This window comes from Syngnathoides biaculeatus, chromosome 16 (genome assembly GCF_019802595.1).
Source record: "Syngnathoides biaculeatus isolate LvHL_M chromosome 16, ASM1980259v1, whole genome shotgun sequence".
Taxonomy (NCBI): domain Eukaryota; kingdom Metazoa; phylum Chordata; class Actinopteri; order Syngnathiformes; family Syngnathidae; genus Syngnathoides; species Syngnathoides biaculeatus.
In genome coordinates this window covers 17,646,745-17,674,083 of record NC_084655.1, presented here as the reverse complement: position 1 = coordinate 17,674,083, position 27,339 = coordinate 17,646,745, and the positions used below count along the sequence as shown (strand labels likewise).

The following is a 27,339-nucleotide window of genomic DNA, read 5'->3' as shown; positions in this document are numbered from 1 at the left end:
CGTAGTGACACGGACTGCCAAATTATCTCCTCATGCTATCTCGCTATCCAGCCAGGCTGGTTAGTGCTTGTTCTTCTTGCAAGTACAAAGCCACACGCTGGATACAGATCTTCTTTGACTGCTGTGGTACATCTTTTTTGCGCTGTTTGACAAAATGTAGCGCTGAATAAATATATGAACTGGTGGCAAGCTAGCCAACAACTGGTTATCATTTTTTGCTGAGATCTCCATTACGTGCGAGCAAAAGGTATCGTGTTATAAGCATGCATTATGTTTATTAGGAGGGGATTTAAGGTTAGAAAATGAGATTGATTCCGTCTTCTGAGCCAGCTTTCACCCCCTTCTTTCTACCTGCAAGCACTCATCTTCCCTCTAGCCGCGGTGTAGTCCCCCCTCTTGGCTCAATAAAAAGCAGCGAAGCGCTGACGCCCATTATGCTGCCGTCGCCGGAGTGAATCACAACTGAAGTACAAAGAAAATCCAATCATCCCAGCATCCGCCCGTCATCTCACTTCTCGGCTGTGAGAAACAACAGCTCGGCGGAGCAAATAAAGGGCATCTTCGGCTGTTAACAGGGAGTATTCGGTCGGGCTGGGCCGCCGAGAGCAAGTACGGCTAGTGTGCGGAGATGGTCAAGGTGCCACACCACCGTCAAGTCTGGATAAGTAGTGGTCAACAAGTTCATCAGTTCCACGAGATTCCTGACTCACCGTAGTAAATCTGGTCGAGGAGAGCTTCATTTTTCGAATGCCCCAATAGTATGATTCTGTTAAAATTGTTTGGGTATTTGTAGTTATAATTTTCTCCAAGTTTCTGCACATCTGCTCGGTGTTCACACCATTGAAAATGGCTTGTACCCAACTTATCTGCATGCCCACGCTACTTGTTCTCTCATAATTCTGTATTTTGTCGCCACCCTGCTCCGGCTTTACTTTCTGTCTGGAGTCTCCATGGAGTGGTGGCGGTTGTTCTCCTGTGTCGGACCTGTTGGCGGTTTTCATCCGTGGGGTATTTAGATGCAAGAGAAACGTAAGGAAGATGCCATATTATTGTTTGCTGCTCATCACCATTGCAGCACGAAATGTCTCTCTCTCGTGTTTGTTTCTTGGTTCTTCCAGTAGTTTCTTACCATCAATCAGTTCTTTGTAAGTACTACTATGATTTTCTGTTTCTCGTTTTCTGCCTGGTATAGGTTTCTGATTTTGTGTTTGTTTGGTTACTGTAATCTTCATTTTATTGTGCTTGGTCCAACTGTTTTTGGTTGGTCTGTGTTTACTCTAACTTTTCCACATGCTCTTTTGATTTAATAAATACAGTTAATACTCCTTGGTCATGTTTGGGGATCCACTATCAGCGTTTGACATACCTTGACACAGCTACTTATTTCCTGAAATCCATCCCCACACAAAGCATCCCATGTGCATGTCCAACTTTACCGTTTTCGTGAGTCAGCATCAGATGTATTTCAGAGGGTTTATTGTGCTTATTTGGTGAGTAAGTAGAACTGAAAACATGTTCCTGCTGCCAACTCTTTGATAAAGAAAATGAGAAACAAGATAGAATTCCTGAAAAAAAAAAAACTAAAAAAAAAAAAAAAAAAGAAAAGTTATGAAAATGATGGATTACTAGTCCAACAATAAACTGTTATCCTCCCCCTCCCTTCTTGGGTTCTTTCATATGCCATCAAAAGGCTTCAATCGTGTTGTTTCATATTAATTTATCCATTTCATGTTATTTATCCTATATTTATCTCACAGTGTTTTCTGTATGTTAATGTTCAGCTACTCTCAATATGATGTATTTTATGCTTGAATTTTTTAGTATCTGGAACACATTCATTGGCTTTACATTATTTCCCATGAAATATATTGCATGGTTTGATTTTAGTCAGATTAATCACCAAAAAAAAAAAAAAAAAATTATAACCCTGACCTTCCACTGCTTTTAGCGACCACTTTATTGAGACCATTTCATGATTAGCTTTACTTTGCAGAAAAGTAATTCTTTACCTGTTTCAGCATGGTAAAGTACACATTTTCCATTAAAAATGGTGAAAAACCAAGGGATGGTCAGACCGCAGTCTCCCTTCAGGTCCTCCTTAGTGGACTGAAATGAACTGTATTGCTTGATGGAACGGTGCCTGAACTATTTTCAATCCTTGGTAGGGTGGTCAGAAGATAAGTATGCATTTTGCACTATGTCCCTTGTAGAGGGTCAGAAAATATCAAACTTAAAGATAGGAATTTCACTACATTTCCTTGATGGACGATTGTGACTGTGTTTATCTTAAAATGATCAATTAGCTGTGTTGTTTTGGTGCAGTTTTCTTTGGTGAATTTTAAGCTATTTTAGGCTGCTGTAGCGAGATCAACAGAAATGAAGGGCAGCGTGAGTAATAGAGAGACATCTTTAAAGCTCTGGCTCCCCTACAAAGTCACAAACTCCCATTGCGTGTCCCTGCTGATAATTAACAAACAGCCACACACACCCCAGGAAGTCTCGGCGGTGTTTTCTTTGCAACGGACGTGAGAAAGATTGTTACTGGAGTGAATTGTATTTTGATGCCTTTTAGTTGCCAAACTAGGGACTCATACTTGCAGCCTGTTTGGGGACTTCCAATGTTTCAGGAATTTTACACACAGTTAACACAACCATAAGTTTGACAATTTCAAAAATTTGTCATGATTCCGACCATATTGGGATTGACGGGTTCATTTAGGGAGTTCTGGCGATCCCTATCCGGCCGCCTCAGTTTTGCCCCGCCAACCTGCTGCCGAGACACGACCAGGTAAAGGCTGAGAGCAGCCAAAAAGGCGGGTAAATACCCAACAACCTAAAAAACAACTGCAGTCCATTGAAAATCATTACAACCTCAGCACATCATAACTGACTAATTAAATAAGTGACAGCAAGACTGACAACGGTTGCATGAGCATTGAGGGCAGGCCAAAGTAAACTCAAGAGTGACGGACGCTAATGGGAGACAGATGCCACCTGAAAGCAACACTCACGCTATTGTTTTCCTTTCATTAGTGACACTTTCTTGTACATGAAATCGATATATACGTTATTTCCTCGGCTGTACAGAGGCCGGGGTGTGGGTGGCTGTTTATTTACTTAACTGCAGAGCGTACCAGGCATCCAAGAGGTATAAAAATGAGGACTTCAGGCCTCTGCCCCCATGGAAAGGTAGATACTCTTTGCTTTCCTTTGAGCTTGAAATGTTGAGCAGCTTTCCTTTCTCCTTAAAACCAAGTGTAAACGTTAGCTTGAAAAATACCACGTCTGTTTGTAATGATTGTCATTTGTATCTCAGGGTATTTGTCAATCACAGATGGAATACTACAACGTGAGGCTATGCCACCATGCTACAACTTCAGGAAACAACGCAACACAAAAATCCTTGTCATTGTCCCTTGTTGACGAATAAATCATCTATATAGCTAGCTAGCTAGCTAGATACAAAGTAAAAAAGTATGTTTCTTTCTTGTCCTGTTAGGGGTTGCCACAGCAAAATGCTCATATTTGTTCACCACAGGTTTTACGCCGGATGCCCTTCCTGATGCAGCCCCTCTTGGGGGGTGGAGGCCCCCAGTGGGATACGAACTCACGACCCCTGGATTACTAAACCAACGCTCTAACACTTAGCTATGACCGGCTTTGAATTCATCCATTAACTGACCACGTTATTTATAAATGCCATGTAATTTTCTTTTCTTGGTGACAATACAAAAATGTTCTTTCGTGCACTTCTAATATGTTGTTCCGCACGTTTATCCGTTCGCAACTGAGCACCGCAATTGAATTTCAGCACAGGTAATCTATCAGCGATAAGCTGCTAATGAAGCCATTTTTGGCTGCGATAGTTTGTTTTTGTTGTGGTGATAATGTATGACAGCGCTGGGTGAAGATGGCACCCGAGTACATAAGTGAAATGATTCAGGAGCTGGCAGGCAGACCGGCTTCGCCAACATAATGTGTTGATGCAGGAAGACTTGGCCTGTTTACATAAGAGCCCCAACGTGGTGGGCGAGTGCGGCCAACTGTTCCTAATATAAACCTGGAAGATTCTTCTATGAATGGAAATATAGGCCAGACATTAGTCACATCCGCACCTCTACATTTAACATTGAGAGTACACATTCATATAGGCGCAAAAGTATTGGGACTGGAGGCGAAAAGTAAAGAAAATTCAGTATCACTGCCACATGAGACTATGTGTGAAGGAGAGAGAGAGAAAGAGAGAGCTGCTGTGTTCCCTCACATCAATAAATCATCAATGAATTTTGTCAACTGAGGTTCATGAATGGATCCAGAGACTAAGGAAGTGGAATAGGAGTCACAACTGAGGCGAGCCAAACGTGAGACTTTTTTTTTCTAAAGATGAATTTTGAAAACTACATTTTACGTGGTCTTAAGGCTCTGAATCAAGTCCAAATTGAAGTGCAATTCTGAAAAAGATTATATAAACAGCAACCATGAAAACTGAAATTCAAACAAGTGCTTTGATGAAATAATTGCCACCAGACATAATTTGAAAAAATACGGTACAATGGTGGCTTTCAACAAATAAAAAGACTTCAAGTTCTTTATTACCGCTTCCAGTGGAAGTTTAAAGATGCACTAAAGATAAAACAAACAGAAATACACTTTGTGTATTGAAAACAAACACGTAGCTTAGCCTTTCAGGTCTGCTAGCTTAATGCTATCGCTAAATACCATCTTTAACCCTTTAAGCAACAGGGTGAACACAAGTGGTTCAGCAACACATGCAGACAGACAAATGTTTTATTTATCCTTTGTGTAGGCCGACAAATAATAGTGCTGTACTGATGGGATGAGAGGATGAAAAGTATATTCGTCAGTGGGGTCTTGGCGGGCGCCACAAGGAGCATCACAATGGCCACTCAATTGATGCAGTAGGTTTTATTCTTTTGAATTCTACGTAATTATGTTATTAGTGTATGTTAATGGTTATACTTTTCCTTATTAAAATGATAAAACTATTTTTTGGGGTGGGGGGAATGCTGAAACATAAATAGCATTTCAAATCATTTCAAAGAGAAAAGAGGATTAGGAAAGTAACGTGTTGTGCGTTCCGAGCGTGGTCACGGAAAAAATTAAACTCGTATATGAAGGCACCACAGTAACTTAGTTTTGTTTACGTGAACCGTGTGTCTTGAAGTAAGTTGGTGTTGGTATTTCAGTATTTGTACTCCAATCCTTACTACCATCATGGAAGATACTGGAAGGGAAAATGAAGGTCTGGAGAGGTACCAATGGTCCAATGGAAGTACAGAAAGGAGGCCAAAGTCTTGAGAAAATTAAGAGTCCTCTTGTGTGGTCGTGTAACATCTGCGAAAGACAGTCTGCAGACGTCAAAGGTGATAAGGTTTGGGTCTTGGAAGACCCGCTAGCTGGAAAACTAGGCCACTTTTTATCCTCTGCCAAGCACCAAACTCAGCACAAATGGCGAATTTATTCTCAAAAGGTCATGAAAGAATAATAAAGGATTTCAAATGTCATAGCTGATTGAACATGTATGTTTTATCCTTTATGTAAACAAAATGTTTTTTTTTTAATCTTAGTTACATGAGCGCTGTGAGGCCATTCCCGCATCCCGTCGCTTCCTACAGGCCGCCTGCCTGTCGGGACGCATGAGGGCATCGGCCTGGTTTTAACGTTGACGAGCAGCGACAGCCCGCGCTCTGACTGGGAGGAGTCTAGCCGAGCGAGGAAAATGTGCCAGCGCGGGCAAACACATGCGTGCAAATAAACAAACCCGACGAGTGTACGCCGACGCATCGTTTGTGTGTGTAGCGTTATGCATGCGCAACCGTGTCAGTTCAGCACAAACATTAGTCGGGAGGCTTTGATGTTGTCTCATTACACTTATGTAAAAAGTGCACTTGTTTTCTAACCCCTGCGATCCGGATAGCAAGCTCAGTGGTAGGGTGGCGCTCCAAAGATTGAAGTCCCTTGACTGGTGAACCGAGAAGAGCTATTCCGGTGCGGTAACTTGGGAAACGGAATGGAAAGAGGACACGTGAAGACGTAAATCGGAACAAATTTGGTTCCTATGTAGCACATTCTGCCCCAAGTTCATCAAGGTAGCAATCTCGGAGGTATGAAAAAGAAGACACAAGAAGACTCCCATTGGAGTCAAATTTAGTTTGTTCACACAACTATCAAGAACCAACGGTGCACGGGCGGACCCAAATGCAGGACTCCAAAACGAGGACATAATGTTCGGTGGATTTTATTATAAACGAAAGTTGTGCACGACAACGCAGTCAAAGAAGGCAGGATCCAAAACATAAAAAACAATGTCCGATAACTAGCATACTCAAAGAACTGGGAAAAACCAGTGACAAAACTCCAACTTAAATACATTGTTTAATCACAGTGCCTCATGTGACACAGCTGTGACCCCTCTTGGCCATGGTCCAGGCTTGCTCATGACAACAACTTTTTGTGAGCATACATTGGGGGAACAACATATGAGGTAGAGAGTAGCGCTACAAAGACTGAAGTCTGTTTATTGGTCAACGGAAAGTGTTAATTCTCATGGGACAAAACCAGATGGGTAAGAAGACCCGATATGGAGCCAAATTTGGTTCGATACCCCAGTTTCCAAACCCTGTGGAAGGAAACGTCGCAATAAAAGTCACTAACACTAAAGTATGTTGATTGTTTGACAGAGAACAGTTATTCCCACGGGACAACAGAGGAAACGGGACAGGAAGAAGACACGCGAAGACCCAAATTGGAAGCACGTTTGGTAGAAAATAGATGGATGGAATAACCCAGTTACGACAAAGAGACGTGAAGACGAGCACTGACTAACAGCTTGACAGAAGCGAGCTAACGGCAGCGCGGGGCTGACAGACACGAGATGGAATAAAAGATAGAGGCAGTGACAGGGAGTCATTGCAACGGCGACGCAGTAGACAGATCGGCCACTTCTGTCAGCCTGAGAGGAGCCGCTGCGCTCTCTTTGTGTTGATTTTTTTTGACAAATGAGCGTCTCAAACGGATCGGCCTATTCTCACGAGCTATGGTACGGATGAACGGGACAGATTCAAGATCTTTTCGGTCCGAAGCCGGCTATTGCCGAGCCCGTTATCACTACTGAGAGTGGCGATTACTCACTGATATGGATTATTGATTTGTTGGAAGTGGGAGAAAAATGGATACATGACCTTGCTGATTTGGAGACTTTTGTAGTTTTTGCTGGCCTTTTTATTTGTTTCACAAAGATCATTTATTTCATACAACTTTAAAACTAATTTTCGGGTGGAGTTGACGGAGTTACGCTCTATAAAATTTGCGTGGGGTAGGAAAACTCACTGCGGTCACGGTACGCCGCTCGCAGCTTTGCTTCGCTTTCGGTAATAGTCTTTTTGTTGCGTAATCCTAAACTAAGAAGGACACGACAGCTGTACATAAGATTTGCCCAACACATAGTGGGATTTCCAAGTGAATATAAACACAAACACAACAACAACAAAAAATGTTACCAAGTGAGCTGTAACAACATGGACATTAAAGGTCAAGTGTTATGAAATGGATGATTTTTAGTATGTTATTAATAAAAAAAAACAGCGGGCGGTATATGGATTTTTGTAACTCCCCCCAATGAAAATCCTCTCGAGGGATTTGTTTTCCACAAGAAGCAGGAAGTGACGGAGGCAGTAGTGCGTCAATAGGACTCGTTTCTTTCTATTAGTTTTACCTGGGGGAAGGTAGCTCGTTGTTCCTTCGTGTTAGCCAAAATGCCGGCTCGTTGCATTGCTGGATATTGCTTGAACACTCGGGAGGATGGATTCACTCTTCATACTTTTCCAAAAGATCTGGTTCGTCGTAAAAAATGGATTGCACGGGTGCAAAGGACGAGAGCTTCCTGAAATCCAAATGACAGGTAGGTGTGTATACAGCTACTAAAAAAAAACCCACAATAGGGGGGGCGTGATGAGTAAATCAGGGGTGCTAAATGTGTTGATGTGCGTGCGCATCGGAAGGCTTCCCTGCAGCAGCTGCTGAATGACGGCCTCAGCAGGCCTTGTCGGCCGGGGTGGCTCATCTCCGCTGCGAAAGTGGATCGGACAGGGAGGCGGTTTGGCCGCGGCGGCGTCGTTCCTCCCGAGCGGCGTTGTTTTTGTCACCGCCACGCAGAGGTGGATCGGGCAAGGAGGTGGTTTGGCCTTGATCCGCATATCATCTAAATATGGCTCGAAACAATAGGGTAATATTGCCCCGGTAACTTCACTCGGTTGTGAGATGTTCTCTTGTTCAAAAAGAGCTTCCGTGTCAGACGTTTTCGTCTTCCACAGTAGGAGCCACAGCATGTTTTCAATGGTGAATGTCCGGGGTGACATCACGGGCAGGAGATGCACCCAATATGGCGACCACTTGGATGTCGAATGACACTTCCGCAACTTTGCGCACGAATGACCCGCTCTCCGCCCATATTTATTTTTCCATATAGACATTTTTCATTTCAATATCGATTTTAGAATGTTTATAGGGATGACACTTGACCTTTAAGAATGCTGAAGTACCGTGTGGATGGACACAGTCTGAAATGTCAATGTCTCTGACACCAGATCCTACACTGGGAATCGCCTCTCAAATTGCAATATTGATACATTTTTTGAGGTACTGTTGCTGTAGTATTGTATCAGAAACAAAAATGGCGGTATAAAATAGCAGATGCACACAAGAAAGTGCTTTGAATACACACTGAGAGGTCGCCAAAATAAATCTGTATACGTCACCTGTGTACCTGTGGGTGCGCACTAACGCAACCGGATGAAATTCTTACTCGTACATGGTGAAAGAGATGTCACACAGGCGAGCATTTTGGTCTCGGTCTCGAGTTCTGGGTTGAGCGAGACACACTACTGTACACTATGTTAAAACACACACCCTGCCGGACCTTGACTTGACCTCCAATCTATCGGACGGGGGATAATGGCGCTTGATTTACTCACGCACTCCAGAGCGCACGGCGCTATTACAAATGTCCGTCCTTGCGGTGGCCACATTGTCTCTGGGAGAGAGTGGCAGCTTATAATTGGAAAAAAAATTGAACGGGGATAGAAATTAGAAATGTGTGTACGTAGTGATGGGGCTAGAAGGGATTGACTTGGAGTTCAAATTACATCCACATGCAAACATAGAGTCTCTTATGTCAGGGGGAAAAAAAAGGCCCTTCGCTGGTTAATCCCAGTGGCCCTATCGGGGGGGGCGAGGCTCTAATCCTGCTATCAGGCCCAGCAGATGCTGTTGACAGAACAATAAGCGGGACTCACCCCCCCACTGACCCCCCAGAGGAGGTCATGAGCCAAAAGATGACTCTTCACACTCATTTGTTTCCCGCTATTCAAATCCCATTCTGCTTCGTGGAGCGGAGTCACAGTGTGTAGAGGGAAAGCTAACGGAGTATAGAAGCGGTTTGACCTCAGGAATGCTCAAAAATAATAGAGTCCAGACATGCTGAACACACATCATGGAGCTTCAAACGAGCATCCTTCCACCAAACGGCGCGGACGACATCCAGAAATATATTGAGAATTAACGCAACAGACTCCCGAATGGGTGCATCGCGGCTGTGGAGATGAGGAGATCTAAAAATAAACCGTTTTTGAACAGAGGTGTCAGACAGCCAGTGTTTATTTTCTCGATATATATTTGTCTAACCTGAGACATTCCCTCCACTTTAGGAATAAAAAAAAAGGAGTATATTGGAATTATTTCAAGTGGTCGATAGGAATACAGTACATCGTTACTCACGCTGAACTAAATGCACCATGTATGAGTTACAAATACATGACTGACAAATTGTCTTTCCATTGAGTGCAGCGTACCTTCCTTTGTGTGAAAAGTACAAAGTACTGGACATACAGTACAGTAAGCTTGTAAAGGTATGGTATCGACTTGCTTAATCCTTTTCAAACGTAGTATAATTAATGCTATTATTTTCTGATAAAGCGTCACGGTGGACGATTGGTTAGCACAGTCAACCCACACTTCTGAGGTCCTGGGATCAAATCTGTACTTCCTTTGTGTAGTTTGCAAATTGTCCCTTTGCCTGTGTGGGTTTTTCTGTGGATACTCTGGTTTCCTCCCAAATTCCCCCCCCAAAATCTTAATAGATTATGTGAAAACTCTCAATTGTCTATAGGCGTTAATGTGAATGGTAGTTTGTTTATATGTGTTCTGCGATTGGCTAGCGACCTGATGAGGGTGGACCCCGTCTCTCGTCCAGAGTCTGCTTGGCTAGGCTTCAGGACAACTGTGAGCCCAGAGTGGAGAAGCAGTACAGACAATGGACGGATGAATTTTATGTTTATTAAAATAAAAAAAAAACCATAAACCTAGATTAAAGGTAAATTTCTCTGCTAACTGCATGTCATGTGACTATTTTTTCTGATGAGTCATCTGACCAGTGTGAACAAAACTATGGATACGTGGGAAGAGTATGAAACTTGATGAGCACCCTGATATTGCAAATTATTGAAATAGAGTCTAAGGTCTTTTATATCAGCAGTATAGGAGGAGTATTTCAGCTACCCGGCCAGAACATAGATGGAAATTGGGTGCTCACCAAATGGTAAGTGGGGCAGCTACAAAGTTTCATCTCGCGTTCTTGGTTGATTCATTACAGTAAATACTTGGTTCTCGAACGTCTCCGTTCTCGAACAAATCGGTTTTTGACCGAAAATTTTGAGATTTTTTTGCTTCTGTCTTTGAATGAAAATCGGTACTCGAACGCCTGCGACAAGACCTGGACATAACAACTGCGCGGCCCAACCAGCTGACCCACGATGCGCTTTGTTGTGAATTTCCGCGCCTTCGAAAAACCCGGAAATAACATAACGCGCGCGGCCCGACCAGCTGATCCATGACGCGCGTTGCTATTGTGTATAACACAGCTTCTTTACGCAGACATGGAAAATATCGATTCGGTTTTCAACAAATCGGTTCCCGGACCGCCTTCTGGAACGGATTGTGGTCGACAACTGAGGTTGTACTGTAGTTTGTAGAGTTGGATTTTGGTGAAAATGTGGAAAAAAGTAAAAATGAAGGAAATGACCTCAAGTTTCCACTTGCATCGGGCTCAAGTGGGGGTGTTACTCACAAGACCCCTCAAGGTGGTGTAAGGATTAAGAGAAGTCTTGCCTGTGGCAGTTGGTTTTTAATGCAAATTACTGCCCCGTTACAGGACCAGAGTGGAAAATCATGGTTAAAATTCCAATTGAGCTTGATGTTTTTGTCCATTATGTTGTGAAAAATGCAATCTACCTTCCATCTCAATAACTACAAGTTCACAGTATGTTAGCCACAAAGGGCTACATGTGGCCGGGTTGTCTTTTCTCCCGCCTCTCTGTGACTTTTTGCTCTAGATCCCATCTGAAGCAAATCCCATTAAAAAAAATTGCCTTTCATCTGGTTGCACTTTATTACGCAGCATAAACGCAGCGGAGACCAGCGTGGATTAGCCGATGCCATTTTATACATTCACACACACACACACACACACACAGTGCTGTATATGAAAGACCTTCTTTGTACATTGTTGGATTACGTGAACCATGATCAGGCTTGTATGCAAATATAATGACAAATAGGACAGCATCCCCGGAAAATTATCGCATATTCTTGGGATAAGAAAGGGCAAATAAACAAGCAACATCACAATGTGTGCGTGTGCGCACACGCGCGCGTGCGCATACACATATTTTGTGTGTATGATTGGACGCTACGGGTCAGAGGCTTTCAAAGGCAATTTCTGAATGCTTATTTTAGGCAGCGCCAGAGCCGGGCTTAATCTTGGCCGCTCGCCCCAACGAGGGTGCTGATTAAAAGCTAATTATACGCTACAAATAGGGCCTCGGGTGCACACAGGCTCTGCTGATTTGACACACAGCCCCCCGACTCTGGACTGGACGCGCACCCGCGGGGCTTCAGTCGTGTCCTCTCTTTCCTTTGCGGAACATTGCGAGGGGAAGAACACATGTCGCCACACGTGGAGTTTGTGCCTTAATATCATGTAAAAAATAGACATTCAATACAAAAGAGAAGCCCAACATTTGAAGGGGGCGCACGACAAGATGGGCATTTTTCCATAAGGTGAAACTAGCCTCCAGTTGTTGTATAGATCTATTTGAAAAAACACGTTTTTATATTAAAAAATATATATTGTGTTTGTACAAATAAATCTAAAAATGAAAATCTTTTAAAATGCCTACTGTTAAGTTGATGATAAATGTATGTTTTTTAACATAAAGGAGGTTATATAAAAATCAAAAGAATTTAGTTAAAATGTTGTTTTTTTTTTACATTTAATACTTTCATAGCGATAAAATATGGTACATAGAAATGAAAATGGGATATGAGTTTCAACCTTTCTCCCACTGTTTAGCTGATGAATTATATTTATGTATAACTTAGGGAATATGAGTCGATAATAATTAAGTTAAATTTAATATATCTGTCCTATATCGCTGAGATATTTATCTTTTTAAAACGCATATCAAGGTGTACGGAACTATTTGAAATGCAAAATAAATACATTTTTTATACAATATGTTAGTACTGAAAAAGAGGATGCTTGAGTTTAGTTAACAGCTCCTATTTTACATTATGGTGGGTTTTTTTTTAAACGAGTATATTTATTCACTTTTTGTGAGTTTGTACCAGAACACATACAAAAATACTACTTTTTTTTTAAAACACTCCAACTACACACTCTTGTGTTAAGAAGTTAATCCTGTACCTTGTAAAAAATTCATTTTTCTGTGGGCTCCCACTAGGGATACATGAAATCATGCGTATGTACAGTTTAATTGTACTTAATTTTTAAGTATGGTACATTTGCATTATGTTAAGAGACTTAAAATAATGTTAAATAACTGTTTTAGGAACAAAACTTGTTTGTTTATTTTGAAGTATTTTAATATTACTTGAAGTGGTAAAAATTTTTTTTAAAGTGTACAAGGCTTGAGTAGCCCTTGTTTAAGAGATTTCTTTTACCGCTGTACTTACAGTATATCCATAAAGCCTTATAATAGTTCTAACTTTGGTCTATTCTTATGAAAATTTCTTATTTTCAAAATCAAGCATCTCCTTGTCGGCGTGTTAGCTTCTTGTCATTGACATCCTGACTTCCTTTCTGCGTGCTAGTAACCCTCCCCGTAGGGAATCGGCAAAAATGCACGGAGAGCAAAAAGCAAACAGCCAACAACCTTCTGGCCGTCTTGGAGGCGTTTGCTATTTACGTCTCTGTGCGCCATGACACCGCCGTTTTTGCCCAACTGCTTATTTTCTTACCGCCGCTGCCATTGCGCTACTCTCGGTAAGCGTCTCAATAAAGCCTGGTGTATGTTAAGACTCCCACTGCTGATCTATTTGTTTTATTTATGATCTGAGAACTCCTGATCGCATGTTGGATATACTTTATAATTAACTTTTTTTTCCTCTTTTGCGGTACAACAAGATCCGCATGAAATGCACCATATTTGAATCATGTTTAATGTTCTATACAAGTGGGATGTACGAGCATGCAATTTAATGTACGGTACAACAGGGAAGCACCATATTTACATCATATTAAATGTATGCTCTTTGAATGGATCATATATACATCATATTTAATCCCATACACAACCCTCACATCACTTAACTGTTCTATACAACCAAAGTAACCTTTAATGCTCTATACAAATAATGTACAGTATTCACATCCTATTTGTACTATATTTACTGCTCTATTTGACTTGAGTAGTGTCGTTTATTTCAAGATTTTAAGCACTATACACCTTTAATGGACCACATTTACTCCATATCTAATGTTCTGTACAACTCGAATGTACTATCTTCTCGTATTTAATGTTCGATAGCACTCCAAAGCACGAGTTACATCATATTTAATGTATGCGCAACAAGTGTATTTTTGTATTTAATGTGTAAACACGTTCTAGCGTGTTGTCTCTAATCTGTTCTCCAACTCTAATTCAGCATGTACACACCTCATTATAATATCTATATATACATGCAATGTCTATATAATTATAGTGTGACATATCACACCATAGTAAATGTTATATTTCCATATTCATGGTTCTATACAACTGTAATGTACCACATTTAAATGTTTGATGTTCTATATACTGCTAGTGTTATTATTTACATCATATACTATGTTGATATACCTATAACACATTTATATCTCATTATAATGTCTAGATATACATAAAATGTCTATATAGTTATAGTGACATATCACACCATACATACACACCATATTAAATGCTGTATTTCCATATTCATGGTTCTATACAACTGTGATGTGCCATATTTAAATATTTGTTGTTCTATATACTGCTCGTGTTATCATATACTATGTTTATATAATTATAACCTATAATTCAATTATACCATATTAAATGTTCTATAAAACTGTAATGAAACATATTTACATATATTGTGTTGTATTACAAATGTAATGTGCCATATTTACATTATGCCATGTTATGTAATACTATACGCCATAGAATTCTCATGTATTATGTGCATATTTAATGTTCTATAACTGGCTAATGTAAAAGTGGTATTTTATGGTGTATACACAATGATTTGTAGTCACGCATTTCCCATCCGATTTAAGCCTTGGAAGTTTTGCATAAATGGATCTTCGGCGTTTGACGTTGAAGCCCGATGGTCCAAATACAGGTGGGTGTTGACATTTGCGGTCGTCTTGACCCGCCATGGGGGGTGAGGGGGGTTGCAGCGGGTGTTATCCGCTAGCCAACACGCCGTGTGTTAGTTCTGTCCCAATTCTTTGCGGGCGAGGAGTGAGACAAAGGCAAAAAGTCACCTCGCGGGTACTCAGGCAACCGCATTGTCGACAAGCGAGGGAGGATAGCGCAACACGCTCACCCTGGTGTCAAGGTCGCCGTTCCATCACACCTGGAGCACACCAAATACACTCCAGCCTTCTCCCCCTTCCCTGCCTGTCTCTAATATCGGCTCGAGGCGTTGGGCCGGAAACCTCTCATGGCGGAACAAGCCGGCATCTGCATATTCCAGCCCCCGTTTGGCGTCTGCCACCAGCGAATAAATTAATACATGAATAACAATGAAAATCATCCGCTCTAAATGTTGATATACGTGTGTGTGTGTTGTCTCTTTTGGTAATACTCATGGGAGTTCATTTGCATAAAGAAGTGACATACTGACAGTGCATAAATATTTGTTTCATTTGTTGTATCACAGAGGCTTTGAGCACATATCCTACAGTACGTACAGTATCTTAAGGCAAGGTGGGAAAGTGTTTGAAGTGACACATTTAGGAAAAATAAACAAACTATAAACGAGTGATATAAAAATCTATACATTCAGATTTCCATGGTAGTGCATGGTATTTTTTGTAATCTATCAATACATGGCTTCTTCTTCTTCTTTTCCTTTTGGCTTGCCCCGATTAGGGGTCGCCACAGCGTGTCATCTTTTTCCATCAAAGGCTATCTCGTGCATCTTCCTCTCGACCACCCAGTGTCCTCATGTCCTCCCTCACAACATCCATCAACCTTCTCTTTGGTCTTCCTCTCACTCTTTTGCCTGGCAGCTCCATCCTCACCACCATTCTACCATTATACTCACTCTCTCGCCTCTAGACATGTCCAAACCATAGAAGTCTGCTCTCTCGAATCTTGTCTCCAAAACATCCAACTTTGGCTGTCCCTCTAATGAGCTCCTTTCTAATCCTATCCGACCTGCTCACCCGAGCGAGAACCTCAACATCTTCATTTCTGCTCCCTCCAGTTCTGCTTCTTGTTGTTTCTTCAGTGCCACCGTCTCTAATCCATACATCACACATACATTACATCGGCCTCACCACTGTTTTATAGACTTTGCCCTTCATCCTAGCGGAGACTATTCTGTCACATAGAACACCAGACACCTTCCGCCAACTGTTCCACCCCGCTTGGACCCGATTTTTCACTTCCTTACCGCACTCTCCATTGCTCTGTATTCTTGATCCCAAGTATTTGAAGTCGTTCACCTTCGCTATCTCTTCTCCCTGGAGCCTCACACTTCCACCTTCACCCCTCTCATTCACACATATATATTCTGTTTTACTTTGGCTAATCTTCATTCCTCTCCTTTCCAGTGTGTGCCTCTATCTTTCTAATTGTTCCTCCACCTGCTCCCTCAACACATGGCTATTTGCAACCAATTAATGGGGAAACCGCATGAATCATGCCGCCTTACATTTGTCTGACGTCACGTAGCCTAATAAAAACATGTGTAAAATTGGAACTGTACAGGACGACACTGTTTTCATGATCTTGCGGGAAAAAACATTAAAATTTTCCAACCCTTCACAATGGGAATGGCAAAACGCATACGATACAGAAGTAAACCAAACCGTACTGCTTTGTGGAAACAAAGCTTTTAGATGTCAGAACGTCACTGTTACTGTTACTCTTGTTTTTCTGTCTTTGCGTGAAAGGTCCAATAATTTAGAAAATCAGCGCACTAAAGGTTGCATATTTCTCGACGCTTAATTATTTTCTTCCTAACTTGCTGTTTGTAGTTGGTTACTTGCTGCAGTCATCTCGGGATTTCCAGTGAGAAGTTTTCTCTATCACTGTTCGATCCCTTACCCGTGTTTCATGACTACAATTCACGATCACTTAGCGGTTAGCATGGATTAGCTGTCTTCTCCTGATTATTCCTCCTCATCCTACTTGAATGATAACAGTTGATAGAAGCATTATTTGCTGCCATGGATTAGTGACTTTGAGAAGCGAGCTGTTTAGTCACACTAACCACAGTATCAGCTCGTAGGTAAATGGTGCGATGTAAGATAGCATAGCACTTAGCATTCCCACGGAAGTTTCCAAGCAGCGGGGAAAGCAGGGAGGATGGATGCAACTTTTTTTTTCTTAAACAAACTTACTGGAATCCGACAACATCATGAACAAGTTTTACCACAATTGATTAGTACAGTCCAAATCTATACCGTAAGCCAAATTTATACCTTGTACTGCACATAATGTGTTTACGGAATTAGTACGAAAAACAGTCACAAAAGTAATACTTCACGTGCTAGGTGTCCTATATTTAGCGACCTTTCAATTGAAAACTCAAAAACTATGTACTGTACCGTCCTTAGGATTTCTTGACTTGGCTTTTTTTGTGTTTATATCCATTAATTCAGGTTTTAATTTGTGGAAAAAAAACTTACTTTGTCTGCTATTAAACCTTGAATGTATGTTAGTACAAAAAAAAAAAAAAAAAAAGTCTGATCCCCTCTTGGAGACTACATCTGAGATCCCCCATCATGCTTTTATTCCTGGCAACCTCCTCTGTGTCTGGGTTGTAATAAGTCACTCCGGTGTAATTTTGCCCCTCTGAAGATGGGCAATCATAGTGCTCAGAGGATGGCTGAGGTGAAGGCGAGATGAGGGTGAGGGTTGGGGGGGTAATGGAAGAGGCAGGGTGTGTGTGGTTGGGGGGAAGGGTCCTATAATTTCACCTCCCCCAAATGAGTGAACTTTTCACGTGGCTCACCACTTGGATGGACAACAAGGAGGAATCATCCAGACGAGAGCCAGTGAGTGAAAGGCGCAGCAGCCCATTTTGTTCCATTGTAGTTTCTATGTAGAATATATCAATACATAACGGTCATCATAGATGGTATGGGAGGAATGTGTTCTGTCGGGAGACCTATCGACTAACCGTCTCAGAGGTTGAGCTAGTTGAAAATGGCGCAGCAGTCAGGTTGAAAATATTCATGCATGTGAAATGAGACAATTCCAATTTCTGGACTTTTTTTCCCTGATCGAAGGATGTTATTTGAAGGAGGTGTTTATTTTTCTATTAGACTGATACACACACAAAAAATGCAGATTTTTTTTTCTAACATGGTCCCTGATTTGATAGAATAGCCGTTCACCAAAATTGATATTTGCTGACATTTAGGGAAACTGGCAAAGCATACAGTTCGCTAAACACGTTCAAAAGCTTCTTTGCAGAAAAATGCCCTGGACCTGGCAAAATGTGCAGCGATGATGAGCCCTTCCCCCGCCGTGGCTCCCTCCCACCATGTTTCTCGCATCGGCGCATCCCCTGTACGCCGGCATTGCGTGCCCCCCGACCTTTTCCCAGAGTTTGAACCCGCCGTCACGGAGAGGGCGCCCCCCAGGGCGGAGCGGGGACGATGAGGGGAGATGGAGAGCGAGTGGGTCGGGAGCAAAGTGCAGGATTCGCTAGCCACGTTATATTTGAAGAGATGTCAGAGGGTTTAACGCATTTTTTTTCTGTTTGTTTACATGTGCTCCTACTGAGTTTTGAATAGGGGTGTAATAGTTTGCCAAAGATCACGGTTCTTCATGTACGTTGGTTTGAAGGTAAGACTTTGGTTGGCATTGGGTACAGTAAATGTTTTTCCTTTGTGTAAACAGGACCAGATTCAATGACATTACACAGTATTGTCCATGCACGTCTGAACAGAAAAGATGGCTCAGGGCCTTGCAGCTCCTCGCAGAGGATAAAGAACAAATGACAATGAGTGCTTTTATAATGACTGTCCAAATGTATATTCAAATATATATATTCAAATATGCATTCTTGTTTAAATATCAGTTGCTTAAATGGTTTTATATGGATTTCCCATTATGTGTTAGCATTAGCATGTATATAGCGGAGAAGAATGGCTACAGCACAAGGAAGCCTCATTTGCTGCCTTTTCAGTTATATCATCCCTTTTCTATCAAATCCAAATACAGTGGAACCTGGATTTAGCGGACCCAGAAGCAACAGACTACGGATTTAACAGAGAGAAAATAGTGTCTGATTCTCATTGGAAATGAGAAACAGCTCCCACTAGCCTTACCTGGATAAATGCCGGTTACATGAATATATAAATACATCCAATAATAAATACATCATCCATCCATACATACATAAATCCAATACAAATGACATCAAACCTGCAGCTGCCTGAACATTTCTCTCTATTAAATGACGTAAAATGAGAGAGCTCACACACCCACCTGGTGTTTAAAGGTGTTTCAGGGGTGCGAGGGTGAGGGACACGGGGGTGGAGGTTGGGAGGGTGAGGGTGGGGGACACCAGAGAAGTCATTTCCATTTGTCGAGTAGGGGGGAAAAAAATGGGAAAATGGCAAGAGGCGAAGCAAAAATAAAACACAGATGCGCAAATGCATTCATGCAGAAAATCCTCGCCTTTAATCCAATCCGTCACGCTTTATTAAAGCAGCGGCGCGGCAGAGGAGATGGCATCAGACGGGCGGCCATGATGGCGAGTGCTCGCCTAACACGCAAGGCAAATTTAAAAGCCAAGAAAAAAAAAAAGTGCACACATCAGAGGAAAATGAGATATGGAGGAGCGTGAAAAAAATGCAAATTCCTTCTCCTCTCGTTTTGGTTTGCCGGTATCCCGACGACGCTAAACACACACACATACATACGCACACACGCAAACACGCTTGTGTGTGTTCGCTTTACTGGGTCAAATCAGGCCTCATCATCATGTCATCAGCTGCTTGCCGAGCCTTCAGTCCACATGAGATATGAGCAAGTACGCCAGTCTCGTTCTGTATGCCACGTGGGGGTCTTATTGCAATGTTCCTGACAGCACTAATCATAAATAAATAACTCATGTGTGTCCATCTGAAGGGGCTTGACTTTTGATACATCTGCAGACATTTACAAGCAGGATGGTAGGAACTGTTGGAACTGGGGCTCGCGAGGGGGCTCACGTTGCTTTTGCCATGGTCATTGAGTCATGACCGACTTTGAATACTTTAGGTAAAAAAAACGTCATTTTTTTTTTCATAAAACCACATTATCTGTGCAACCGAAGAGAAGCAGGATAACTGCATGTATAAAAGTTGTGAAACAAGGACAATGGTTTCCAGTTGTGCATGGAGGGACAATTTTTTTTTTTTCACGATGACACAGGGGAGAGAAGAAAACGCACCGCTGCAGCTTAGTGGAGGCTATGGAGTCTATTAATATAATGTCACAGCAATGGCATTTCTCGTCACATATCGGCAAACAAATGAACAACCAACGGTGAGGAAACTGCAACGCATATCGCCGTGCTAAACGCATCAGTAGTAAAGCGCTAACACGCAACAGAGGAGAACAAGGCTCTCCGGATTTACTTCTCACATTTGTAAACAGCAAGGAAAGCAATTTTATCCAAGAGGAGACTGAAGCCATCTGGAAAAATGTATGCTACAGCTAAGTGGCGAGTCGCAACTGTGGTGTATAATATTGCAAAATTCCAAACGAAGGCACTGCAACAGGATGAGGTCATGTTTTGACATCATTTAGAGTCACACATCCCCAAGCGTTAGTATGAACTATGACTAGTGGTAACCTGGAAACCTTCAGAAAAATATGTCACTTTAAATGAAAAGGGACAAGCTCGCAAACATCTGAGGAGAAGGAGGGTCTCCTCCTGTAAATTCTTCTAACATTTATATAGCGTAAATTTTCCAATTTTGACTAAGAGCAGCAAGAAAACAGTCCACTGGAGAAAAGTGAAAACTGCGGAGTAGCTACGAGACAAGCTAACGTTAGCTTGTGCTTTGGGTCATTACCAGCCTCAAATGAACCTTCAAAGGCTTGTTCATTAAATAACAAGCACTGGTTTTAGCCAACCATATGACATCAGCTTTACACATTTGTAAGCCCGAAATGACCAAGTACCAGAAATTGTACCTGTTTTTGCCAGTGGAAAAGCAATAACAAGCAAATGGAACCTTATTGAGCCAAGTGGTGCAGTGGAAAAGGACTTCTGTAACTCTTAAAATGGCACGTGAGCAAAAGCTAGCGGAGATGTTCAAGGTCACAACATCAAGTGGGGAAAAAGCTGCTTTCATATTGCCTGAGAGGAGAAACTCAGGGCGAAAGAAAAATCTTTTAATGAGTGACTGAAACAATGTGACATTTTGGTCAACTCTGACCTTCTGCCGCCCGCAATATGACAACTTCATTATTACATCGCAAGAGTTTTTCTTCTCCCAACTCACACTTTCGGTAACTTCACAAAGCACAAAACACAAAGAGACTCGATAGCGTCCCCGAACTGTATAAAAACATCACCTGCTGCCACAAGCTTCATTGATTTGATAGGATTTTGTCTCATGACCCATGCCTTAAAATGAATACCAAATACCGTAAGCAGTTTTGCTTTGAAGCTGCCAATATTAGGGTGATTTTAGTCATTTACAGGTTCAACTTCTAGAATAGACTGTCTGATTTCTACCAAATTTTAAAAAACATACACTATTAGAAGGATTATATTATGTTATCCAAAACATTTGTTGTTGGCAATGCCTATCAGAAGTACTCCTGTAATTAGGTCTCCAGGAGCTATGCCTGAAGAGCGAGAAAAACATTTAGTTAAAAGCAGCCATTTAGGCCATTTCCAAGGGTATTTCATTGGCAAATTTCTTGATATTTTGTCTGACTGCTACCATATTTCTAAATTGTAGACTAAACAGACAGAATTTGGGTTTTCATCATCAAAAGATGTCATGGAAGTTTAATCATTTTTAGCCAATTCGAAGGGTCAAAGTTAAAACAACATCTCAAAGAGACCTTCGCCAAGAGCGTCAAACAATTGGGGGAGACTCGATGGCTGGGGCGTGATAAATTGCAAAGGATTCTAGCTCGCAGCGCAGGATGTGTTTGATGATTCGTCATGCAACGAGAATGAAAAAAAAAAAAAGCTCTGCTAAAAAGCCTCTGCGCTTATTTTAACTTACTTTGTTCGTATTACCTGACACTCACAACCAATGATGAACATTCGAGGATGTGAAAAGACAACGGACGGCTTTGCTGTGCACGTTTTAGTGGGTTTTGGTTTCGCACATGTCCAGCATCAACGCCAGAAGGAGGAAGGGGGGTAAAAAAAAAAAAAAAACAAAGAGCCCAGACCTACTGTCAGCTCAGTGAGGCAGACCGGGAGGACAACACACACTGACGTACTCTAAGAAACACACATTTGAAAGCATTTTTTGGGGGGGAGGGGTGGAATTTATGAATGTATAAACACATCTGCAAGTGCGTGGGCTGACACAAACACTTATTTACTAACTACTTCCACAGAGGATGTTAAGATTCTAAAAATATCTAAAGGAGACACACACACATAAGCAGAGGGGCAGAGGAGCTGAGGACACAGCAGGGCGGCGTGCAGCCTGAGGGAGTCAGCAGAAGGTGAGTGGAGATAAGGCTGCGCGATTGTGACTGCGTGTCAGAGAGAATCTGCACACAGCATCAGTTCGGCACGACTACATTGCACCACGTGCATATTTACATCACCTGCAGCACTACTGCCGCCGACGGTACGGCCGGACCAGACAACTCCGCGTCAATCCTCTGTTTTAACAATAAACACCGCAAGACAAAAGAATGCCTTTGACGTGGCTAATGTAGTCCGCCCACACACAAATGACAAAAATTCAAAAATATCTGGCGTTTTAGAGTCGCTAATCTATCTTGTATATGTGGTTCTAATTTGCAAACAGTCGTATAGAATCTTTTGGTCGAGTTTGTGTTTGAGAGTCCCGTGGAAATGACCTAATTGACCCTAAAATGGCTGCTTCCAACCAAAATGGAGGACTCCGGTGTTTTAAGGCATGGGCTTATGAGACTTCTTTTGTGGAATTACTCATGCGAGAAATGCATACTGAATTTCATGCTGCTAAGTGAAACATGGTTCAAAAGATGAATTTTCCACAAAGTCTGAAGTGCACTTTGAACCAATGGCGAGTGACCAAAATGTTACCCGCATGCTCCGCCCACACACAAAGTTTATTATCATCCAGCTGTCTGGTATACTTTATGTGGTTAAAATTTGGTAACCATCGGGGGGAAAAAAACTCTTTGACTCTTGAATCTCAAGTTTGTCTTTGAAAAAAGAAAAAAAAGGCCAAACTGATCCTAAAATGAGCATTTCTGACCAAAATGGCTGATTTCCTCTTTTTGCGCATGCCAACTTGAGAGTTTTAGTGGATCTACTCATTACAAACATCCATTCATTTTCCAAGCCACTTATTCTCTCTCTGACAAATTTCACGGTGATAAGTAAAATTGTCAAAACACCCCTGTGGGTGCCGACAAGCCAATTTCTGTTATTTCTACAATTTTTTTTTTACCTCCATTAAAAATATTCACAATGTAGGAACACAACCATCAAACTTGGCTTCACTTAATGAGCTTCTTGCTCACTCGCGCAACGAGTGTGTGTGCCTACGGCAAATATGATCCAATTTCATCTCTGTTGGGCGAGTAATTCGAGCGAGCTATTCAACATTCAGCTTTAAAAATCAGATATCGCCCCACGTTGCAAAGAAACGTGCGGTGGATGACGCCCCCCCGACCAGGACAGCCCACCTTTGTTGTTCGCCGCCTTGCCCGCGTGACTGTTCTGCTTGAGCCTCTTCTGGTGCGACTTGCCGTTGTAGTGGATCTGCGCCTGCGCCGCCGAGTTGAGCTGGATGTTGCAAATGTCGCACATGGTGTAGCTACGGTGTTTGCGGTCCCTCTTAGGCCTGTGAGCGCCCCCCGAAGGAGGCCGCCTGTCCGCCACCCCCGCCTGGCCGCAGTCCACGCCGTCTGCGATAACGTCGGACCGGTCCGGCTCAGAGCTCGGCGGGGCTGATTGACTGAAGGGATGCTTCATAGCTAAGCGAAAAGGGCACAAAACATTTTCTTTGTTTTTCCCATTCCTTGTTCATTCAAAGCATGAAGCAATATTGTACGGACACATTTTACTTTTTTCTGTAAGTGTTCCCTGCTACAGAAATTATTTCTGACCCAATAGTTGTAATCTTACAACCGTTGTATTTTTTTAAAGACTATATAGCTGTATATTTTCTTTGTCATGTCAACTTTAAAACTATTACTAACTATTGGGGAGAAAAAAGTCAGAATCTTATGAGATAGATGTATTATTTTTTTATTCTTTGAATTTCATCTTAATTTCAGCGTAATATGATCACTATGATGACGTGCATTTTATCCAAAAGATTATGACCTCTGCACAAAATAATGAATTATATCCATCCATCCATCCATTTTCTTTGCCGCTTATCCTCACTAGGGTCGCAGGGAGTCCTGGAGCCTATCCCAGTTGCCAACGGGCAGGAGGCGGATTACACCCTAAACTGGTTGCCAGCCAATCGCAGGGCACATACAGACAAATAGTCACACTCACACCTGGGGGCAATTTAGAGTGTCCAATTGATGTTGCATGTTTTTGGGACGTGGGAGGAAACCGGAGTGCCCTGAGAAAACCCACACAGCCTCGGGGAGAACATGCAAACTCCACACAAGCGGGGCTGGGATTGAACTCAGAACTGTGAGGCCAACGCTTTACCAGCCGATCCACTGTGCCGCCATAATGAATTATATGGGCTTTAAATTTGTTTTACCTCCAGATGGGGCGGCGACTCATTTAAAGCATGAAGCAATAATTACACACTGCATTATAAACCAATCCAATAATAAAACATTAAAATGACTAAAAAAACATCATTAATATAGTATAGGAATATTGGAGCCTCAAGTGGATTGACTCGTTTGAAATGAAAACACACCAGGCGATATCATGTTTCGACACATGATGCTGAATCCCTGTGTGAGAAGCTGAGATGTGAGCTGAAATCGCTCTGATTCCCCAAGCTGGTGCCTGCTCATCCCCGACAAGGCAGCAGCAGCAAACGCACAACAAGCAAAACAAACATGACGGACCACATGGAGTTGAAATGCACCACAGGGGGGAGACAGAGCGCTTCAGTGTGATTCAGTGAGGTCTGGTCTCATGGGACCTCTCTTTGTCCCTTGAGAAAAAATACAGCACAATACATACCAGTATTGGGACGAGGGGCGAAAGGTCAACCTCTGATTGACTTTGACATTGATTAAATGGTGAATGGGCAAAAAATTACATTGCGACATGGGAAATATAGTTTACTGTAAATGTGCATTGTTTACAAAAAGGTCGGTTAAGGGGCACACACTGAGAAGAAAAACAAAGTTGCAATTTTATGAGAAGAGTCCCATTTTTTTCTGGGATAAAACGTTGTTTTTTTTTTATTATTTCAACTTGAAAAACAATGTTCTGAAATCTGTTCTACAAAATTATATTTTATTGTCATTATAGTACTACTTTTTATCTAAAAAATGTCATAGGTGTGACTTTTTATCTCGTAAGAATGTGATTAACTTGAATTGATAAGATGGTTTATTTGTCATAATAATGACTTTTTAATTTTGAAATATTTTTCCATTTTATCTGAACACAATCATCTGACATAGTTCAAATTAAAGCCTGACATTATTCCTTTAAAAATACTACTTTTCATAATGAAAAACAACTGTCTTCGTAATATTACACATTTTTCCTAACAAAGAATAATAAAAAATTACTTCTTTATTTTGTATTCAGCCACTTTTCTCCCCAAAAAATATTATTTCTTGTAATGGTAAGAACTTTTACTGAAAAAAAAATTATTGCAATAGTTCAAGTTTTCATCATTATGAAAATCTATTTTTTAGGTTAAAAAAACATGAGTTTATTCTCATAGTATGGTCTTTTGTCCCCCCAAAAAAACATTGTTCTGATAAATAATAATATTATCTTTAAAGATGTTTTTGCTCTCACAAAATCTGACTTTATTGATGTAATAGCATGAATATTTCTTTTGAAAAATACTACTTTTACATGGAAAAATAGAACAACAGTCTTCCTTGAAATAAATGGAATCTTTTTTGGAAAAAAAATGTTCTTTATTCACACTATTTCAAAAATATGTGTTGGAATATTATTATTACTTTTCATTTTGAAAAAAAATTATCTACAAAAAAGACTTTTTGCCTTGAAATTTTTTTTCTCGTCTTGAAAAATATGACTTTATTGTCATTTCAATGCATCGTTTTCCCTCTAATAATCTGAAAATCTACTGGGAAATTTACGAGTAAATTACTCATGATATTGTGATCGCTTTTTCAAAAATAAGCGCATTCCAGTAAACTATGGCTTTTTTTTACTTTTTTGTCTCAAAAAGCACATATTAATATAGTATGATGTATTTTTTTTCTTGAAAAAATGCATTTCGGTTCTGAAAAATAATAACATATTTATTGCTATACTTAAGACATGTTTTTGGTGGGGAAAAAAATTTAAACGTCAGCCCCAGCAGGAATTTGTCTGGCCTGAGAGGAAGACGAGCCAGGGAGGGGGGAAAAAACTGAGATGTTTGTTTCATATGCAGCTACTGTCACTACAAATAAATAAATGAGAAAGGTTGGCCTGGCGAAGGGGGAAAAAAAAGTCCCTGAAATAAAACCCGCTTCTGCATTTCTGAGTTATTTACAAAAATACCACAATACCACTCACACACACACACCAAGACACACAAACACACACGTGCCCTGAAAAAGACATCACGGCAGGCGGCGGCCATGAAAAGCCGCGATTCACGTTGCCAATGTGGGAGCACACAAGAGGCCCCGTCAGATGTTTTGTGCAAAGTCGCACCCTGGCATCGTATAACAACATCTCTGTGGTCTTCGATGCCGCAAACCTACGCATACGCCCGACGGGGCCACTCGTCCAGATGCCCCGGAATTACAGTGGTGGTTGGGCGGAAAAGCCTTCATCAATCTAAAGAATAAAATATGCAGCGTAAAACATTCTATTAACGTACTGTATAAAAATCTACAATCTAGCATTTACCGTAATGTCTCGAGTATAATGTGTCCTTAAGTATAATGCGCACCCGCAACGTTGACCCATAAAAATCAGGAAAACCCTTCTACCAATATACAATGCGCACCACCAATTTGCTGCTACACAAATACTCAAAATATTGGGAATTATCTGTATCTATATTTTGTTAGGTTTGTACTTGTGTGGTTTTTCAAAAAACTGTCCGGATAACAATCATTAATAATAATCATTGTGCACGTGCTGCTGTAGCCGTAATATAATCTCGGGAGAGGCCCAGGACAGGTTGTCCTGGTCCCTGTAATTGTCAGAACAGAATCCCTCAACCAACTAAAATAAATGCTCAATGACGGCATAACATTTTATTAATACTGTTGCTAACACATATTACAGTCTTAAATAAATATTTAACACTGTTTGACGTAAGCATTTTTTGCATTAAATATTTGAGCATAAAACGTTTGTGCACAGTGCAGCTTATCCTCTACATTACACATCCTTGGCCAAGACTTCAAAAGCAACATCTGGCTCATCTCCGATCTGAAAAATATCCAT

At 41.3% G+C, this 27,339-nt stretch overlaps 1 protein-coding gene and 1 long non-coding RNA gene across 3 annotated transcripts in view; one reads left to right on the top strand and one right to left on the bottom strand.

Annotated features, from left to right (window-relative positions):
* The window catches only part of znf385c (zinc finger protein 385C), a 107,286-nt gene that overhangs the window by 49,930 nt on the left and 30,017 nt on the right, over positions 1–27,339 (bottom strand). For both annotated transcript variants that reach the window (XM_061846870.1, XM_061846871.1), the window contains exon 2: positions 23,448–23,738. In XM_061846870.1, coding sequence (XP_061702854.1) covers positions 23,448–23,736 — 289 coding nt within the window. In that variant the 5' untranslated portion in view covers positions 23,737–23,738. The remainder of the gene's footprint in view (positions 1–23,447; positions 23,739–27,339) is intronic.
* Positions 3,038–3,697, top strand: LOC133514848 (uncharacterized). Its single transcript, XR_009798870.1, has 3 exons — positions 3,038–3,189; positions 3,317–3,474; positions 3,539–3,697. It is a non-coding gene; the product is annotated as an uncharacterized LOC133514848 (long non-coding RNA).